At 44.2% G+C, this 6,782-nt stretch overlaps 1 protein-coding gene across 1 annotated transcript; it reads right to left on the reverse strand.

The window, feature by feature from the left end:
* On the reverse strand, positions 1-948 carry LOC138371901 (uncharacterized). The gene has a single exon (XM_069336950.1). It carries the CDS (start codon positions 946-948, stop codon positions 1-3), a length of 948 nt encoding a protein of 315 aa, XP_069193051.1.
* Between the last annotated feature and the right edge of the window lie 5,834 nt (positions 949-6,782).

The raw sequence follows: 6,782 nt of genomic DNA on the forward strand, positions 1-6,782 counted from the left end.
TCAGGCTGCCGGGTGTACTGCTGATCCGGTTGCTCCTGTGAACGTGTTCCGTGAGGAGGATTTCCCGCCGCTCCCTCTGGAGGAGGACTCCGGGGGTGAGGAGGTGCGCGTCCCGTTCGCTGCTGAAGATCCCCCAGCGTCGCCCGACGTTCCCCCAGTTGTCGCAGACCCTCCTCTGGGTGTTGCGGAGCCGTCGGATGTTCCTCCTGACCATGTTTCTGGCTCTGCCGTTCCCGTGGACCTTCCTGGTGATCCCTGTGGAGCGTCGCCATCTGCTTCCTCGTCTTCGGCTGTGGAACCTGGCCTTGCGTCCTCCCCTCGGGTCCCTCCTGTGCTGGGTGCTGGGGTGGCTGCGGAGCCTCCAACTGTGTGTGGTCCGGTTCCCCCTGTGGTAGAGGCTGCTGCCGTTCTGCGTCGGGCGTCGGTTCGTCCGGCTGGTGGTGCCCATGTTTCTGGGTCTGCTTCCGGCTCTGACGATCTTCGGCCGGAGCCCAAACGTTCTAGGCGTTCGTCGTCCGCCTGAGCTGATGTTGGGGATTTTAGTGACTGTGGATCCTCGGATGTGGACGGTGTGGGTTCGAATGCGCAGTTGGCTCCACAGTTTGGAGGTGGAGGTCCATGTGCCTGCTGGTGACGGTGGTTGTGTCGCACGTGCGCCTTCTGCTCCTCCACCGGAGGGCTCTTCGTGGTGGGGGGTGGTGGCTTCCGGTGCCAGGGATGGTGGGGATGCTGGTGCTGGGCGTAGCCTGGTGGTGACTTTGCGGGAGGATCCACGGCGATCGGATTCCCGGATGTCGTCCGACGAAGTGCCCGTAAATGCTGATGCCCCTGTGGTGGTGCCCTCTGTGCGGGTCTGTGCTCGGAGGCTGTGCATTGGGCACCTGGGGGACGTGTTGCCGGAGTCTGCGTTGCCGCAGAGTCACTGGAGGAGGATTGCTGCGTTACCATTATACGAGGAGCCGCAGAATTTTAGTGATGTGCCTGTCTGTGCGTGGGAGCGTGTGGCAATCACTCGCCTCCGGTGGAATACCATTTGTATCCCCTGTTTGCGGATATTTGTTGCCGGGGTTCCGGATGTGATGGCGTCCCCAGTAGATGGTCTCGACCCTTGGCGGTGGTTGCTCTGGGAGGCGTTTCATGTCCGGTTCCCTAGGAGTTTATTTCCGGACAAGTATGTCTCCTGATTTCCTGACTTCTGTGTTTACTCTTGTCCTGTGTGCCCTTATGGCTGCTTGTTTGTCCTTGTGTTGTTTGTGCCCATGCCTCCCCCTTTTTTTTGGGGGGGGGGGCCGTAGCAGGTAGCTTGGTGTGGTTTTTCTTCGTGTATTCATTTATTGTGTTATTTCTTTGCCCTATGTGTTATATTCATGCTTAAAGTGTTGTGTTTGTTTGTTATATATTGTGTTTGTGTATTTACATGTTGTATATAATGTTGGGCGTTGTTGTCGGTCCTTCCGGCCGGTGTGATTGTCTTGTTTTTGTTTTTTCTTGCTAAATGCTATATATTGTTACTATGTGTTATTGTTTTCCTTGCCGTGCTTGCATGTTTGTACATTGAAAATAACCACCTTCCTCGTCGCTTCCAGCTTGCCCTTGCCTCCCTGAAATCTAACAACTCTATTCTTATCCTTCCTTCAGACAAAAGCAATTCGGTGGTTGTCCTTGACCGTGAGGACTACCTCCGAAAAGCAGATGTCTTGCTCTCTGACTCTCACACTTATGCTCCTCTAGCTTCTAACCCTTTGGATCGCCTCAAAACTTCCTTTAACCGCAAACTAAGACAGCTCTCTAGTCTTTGCCCTCCTGACTTTGATCTCATTAAACGTTTCCGTGTCATCTGCCCTTCTCTTCCTTATTTCTATGGTCTTCCTAAGACTCATAAACCTGGTGTTCCTCTTCGTCCTATCATTTCTTCACGGGGCTCTGTCAGCTATCCTCTTGCCTCCTGGCTCGCTAAAACCCTGACACCTTACCTTGGCACTTTTTCCCCTGCCCACCTTCGTCACTCTCAGGACTTCATAGAAAGACTGCGCCTGCAACCCTCTTGTAAAATGCTTAGTCTTGATGTCGACTCTCTGTTCACTAATGTTCCGCTCGATGACGTTCTCTCTTTCCTCAGACAGAAGGCGTCAGAGGGTCTCCTTCCTCTCCCACTTCCCACTGACGTTTTCCTCGATCTCATTAGACTCTGTGTTGAATCTAACTCTTTCTCTTTCAACGGTAAATATTACACTCAAACTTCGGTGTCGCTATGGGTTCCCCTCTCTCCCCTGTTCTTGCTAATTTCTACATGGAATACTTCGAAACTGTTCTTCTTCCTTCTATTGATACTCGTCCCTCTCTCTGGCTTCGCTATGTTGATGACATCTTTGCTTTATGGCCTCATGACCTAATCTTTTCCAGCCTTTCCTCGCCTCTCTTAACAATCTGGCTTCTTCTATCCATTTCAAATTTGAGTGGGAATCTAATTCCCTCCTTCCTTTTCTTGATGTTCATGTTCACAGCTCTGTGTCTGGGTTCTCTTTCTCTGTCTACCGTAAACCCATGCATAGTGGCATGTACATTCACTTCTTTTCCTACCATCCTCTTTCTGTTAAGAAAAGTGTTAAGAAAAAATCATCCCATTGATTGGTCTTCCTCCAAAATAATCTTTCCTGCCTCTACTCTACACAGACGCCGTCTTGTAGAATCGGCTCTTATTAACAATGTACCCAACATGAACTTGAGTCCTGGCTTTGTTGCTGTGGACTCTTCCCTTTCACAGTATATACTCAAATGCTCTAATCTTTCTAACAAACGTGACTTAACATAAGCTTTCCCCCTTCCATTTCTTTCTTTCTCTTTCTCTTTCTTTCTCTCTTCTCCCTTTTTCTGTTCATTGTCTTCTACGCTCCCTTGCTATCCTCTTCTTATTCCTATTACTATCTCCTTTGGTGGTTATAATAGGAGCTGCCTCGTATGAGCCAATAGGCCTGCTGCAGTTCTCATTACTACTTTCCCCTACACCTGACTTTCCTCCTCAGCTCTCTCTTGCCTATTTAATGCCTGTCCCTACCTGTCGTCATCACAATCGACTTGAGAATGGTCCAGGACGGACCGAAACGTCGTCGTCCCTTCAATTTCTAGTGTGTGGTCTGGTCAACATACTTCAGCCACGTTATTGTGACTCATCGCCTGCATGTTTGTACATTCTTTACTGTTTTATCGTGATGTGTGTATCTCTTGCCTCCTTTGTTACCTTCTCCGGTTTTGTTAATTGTTGTGCTGGGCTGTCGGTCCTTCTGGCCGGCAGTTTTTTGTTTGTTGCGTCCTGTTTCATTTATTGTTTTATTGTATTTATTGTTTTTCCTTTGCATGCTTGCATGTAAATATAAAAAAAAAATAACTTACCTGGCACAGGAGCGGGGCAAGGAGGACAGGCTATGGTGAGCCCGTAGTGGACTTACCTGGCACAGAAGCGGTGCTGTCGAGGATATTTATCGCTTCTAACCTATTCTCGTAGCACTTGTTTTCAGCATTACACGCTTCTCCTCACTTACCAATCCGACCAACGTCTCTGCAGGTTATAGTTTTGTCGTACTGAGTAACCCAGTACCCTGGGGAAGAATTATTAATTGTAATTAGTGCAGATAGGATTAGTGTAGAATTTATTAGAATGTTGAATTTTTGGGGATAAGTTATGTGGTATTCTTATACATCTAATTCCTTGTCATGAAAATAAGATTTTGGAGCAATTATATTTCTATTAATATAATTGCTACATCATTTTGTTGCATGTCTTTGCACCTTTTCCAGCTTGTTAATATGTGCTTCTTAAGATATGGGCACCACACAGCTGCAGCAGTGTATTCCAACTTTGTTCTCACAAATATCGTGAACAATTTCTTTAGTATATCACCATCCGTGTATTGAAAATCAATTTTGAAATTGGAAAGTGTAGCATAGGCTCCACGCTCGATGTTCTTTATGTGGTCCTTGGGTAACATTCTTATATTTAGAAACAACCCTATATTTCTTTCTTTTTCATAATTTTTTAAAGCTTTTTCATATAATTCGAAGGTTGTTTGTGATCTGTTTTCTCTTACTCCACATTCCATAACACAGTATATATTCACATTAAATTCCATTTGCCAAGTCGTTCTCCATACACTTATTTTATCCAGGTCTTCTTAAAGGGGTATGGCAATCATCTATGTTTCTAATTTTCACTAGTATCTTAGCATCATCAGCAAACATGTTCAAATAATTTCATATTCCTTCTCGCAAGTCGCTTATGTAGACAATGAACATTACCGGTGTAAGAACTGAACCCTGTGGTACTCCGGTACCCCACTCATGATATTTTACAAGTTCAATACATTGCCTTTGATTACTGCCCTCATTTTACTATCGGTTAGAAAAAATTCATCCATGTCAGAAGTCTCTGTCACTCCTCCAGTATGTTCCAGTTTCCGGAATAACCTCTTATGTGAGATTCTATCGAAAGCTTTTTTTTTAGGTGCAAATAAATGCAGTCAACTCCACCGTCTCTTTCATGTAAAATCTTTGTGGCTCTATCATAGAAACTACGTAAATTTGTTACACAGGTTCTTCCAGATCGAAAGCCATACTTTCTGTTATTATATAACTAGCTGTACCCGCCATGCATTGCTGTGGCTCAGTCTGGTTAAATGGAAAAGAAAGGAAAGAGAAAGCGCACGTTTCTAATATGTTTAATTTTACAATGCTTGTGGGTATACAATATGTTTTGTTGTTCCATCGTCTGTGGAGATATAGAGATTGTCTAGTTGGTTCACTCTAGAACACACAACATATAACTGTCCATGTGAGAAGCAATCCATGTCTAGATATACACCGCATAATTCTAAAGATTGGCACTGAGCTCTGTTGATGATGACTGCAAACGCCAATCGAATTGGAAATTACAATCTCTTAAATTGAAATGGCATATTCGTTGGAATCATAGGAATAGAAGGAATGAGGACATCTTCACCTTTGAAAGGTCCTGTCAAGATTGTTGCTGCTGCGAGGTTGCTGATTAAGTTTTTTACCTCAAGCCTCGGGCCGTTGCTAAGGCTTTGGCTTGTTGATATTTCGCAACATGATAACTGGCACGCCTATTTTTAGTTGCAGTATGCGCGGTGGTATTCCTGACAGATCGAGTCAATTCAAAAATTTTGTTGGATAATTAACCGCTTCATCTTTTTCCTCAACAGTGTCGACGGGCTTGTATGTGACTGCCTCGCTTTGAATGTTAGACTGAATAATATTTTTAAGTTCGTAGACGTCTTTGATGCCGCAAGAATAGCTCGTTCACTCAGCCAATCGTGATTCTTATAATTGGTTTGAATAATGGGGAATACTTTCCCCAACAAATTCCTTTTTTAACGTCACTAAATTGCAGAAGTTATGAGGCAATGAAACCCGTCCTGAGGTCAGATCAACTGGCAAGTTTCCGTTCCCAATTTCCACAAATTGATGTGAGAATATCTCAGCTGATGAATCGTTTTGCAGCTGGACACACATATTTCTAGTTAATTTTAACGCCTTTACGTGGCGCCACAAAGTAGAGTATTTCGGGCAAACATTTATTTTGTCCGCTGGTGTCGATCGAGGAATTACAGGTTATGTTTGCCTGAAATCTCCTGCAAGAAATATTAATGCGTTCCCAAATGGTCTAATGTTTCCGCGCAAATCTTGCAATGATCGATCAAGAGCCTCGAGCGATTTTTTGTGGGCCATTGGGCATTCATCCCAAACAATAAGTTTGCATTTTTGCAATACTTTTCCCATGCCAAATGCTTTGCAAATGTTGCACGTGGGAGTTTCAATGAATTGCATGTTCAATGGCAATTTCAAAGCCAAATGAGCAGTTCTTCCACCTGGTAGCAATGTCGCAGCTAGTCCGGACGATGCAAGAGCTAACGCTATGTCATATTGGAATCGAACTGCTGCTAGAATCAATCTAATTAGAAAGGTTTTACCAGTTCCTCCTGTCGCATCTAAGAAGATGATTTATCCAAGCCAAGATTTATCTATTGACAGTTTGAATTATTTGATTGTAAATGCCTTTTCGCGCAAAGTGTTAGATTAGGAATATTTGATTGCGCATACGACAACAGATCACCCGTGTTGTAATTTTGTTCACGACGCAATTCTACATCGAACGAAGCAGCAGCAGATCGATATGGTGATGGCATTTCCAATTGATTGAGAACTTTGTTCACGATTTCTAAGCACAAATCTTTAATCATTATCAACGTTTCGTTGTAAATTTTTGTTGTGAAATCTATGGTCATATTTGAATTTTTCTTGCGTGTTCGACGGATAATATCTTCAGCCATGTGTGATTTATATTTCTCCTAAAACTCTGCTGGAGATGAAGGGGAGTGGGCGGTCAATATGATTGCAAACAATGCATTGTGAGAGTTTTGAAGTTGGAATACAATGAAATTGGTATAAGGAATTGAGCTCGGAAAATTTCTAAGAATTTTCTTTATTCTTTAAACTTTATTCCTGTCGTGATATTCAACTAGGTCGCCTGAGGAAGGACTTGCTTAGCTAACATACCAGTGTAGTAAGCAGCTCATTCCTCACTTTGGGACCATGTATGAACAATTGACTAGGCGCGAGCAAACGCCGAGACCCCAATGAAAATTGAAATCCCCCCCACTTGGGCGACGACCTTCGCCATTCGCCGAAGCGAATCTAACGAGTAGGTCAAGGGCTCTCACAACAATAATTTATTGTTGTGTGGTGCCGTATATTTGGTCCAAAACTCA

The sequence above is a fragment of the Procambarus clarkii genome, chromosome 37 (genome assembly GCF_040958095.1).
Source record: "Procambarus clarkii isolate CNS0578487 chromosome 37, FALCON_Pclarkii_2.0, whole genome shotgun sequence".
NCBI lineage: Eukaryota > Metazoa > Arthropoda > Malacostraca > Decapoda > Cambaridae > Procambarus > Procambarus clarkii.

Bases quoted from the DNA above. Each gene is read 5' to 3' on its own strand.
- LOC138371901 (XM_069336950.1), bottom strand. From the start codon at position 948: ATGGTAACGCAGCAATCCTCCTCCAGTGACTCTGCGGCAACGCAGACT.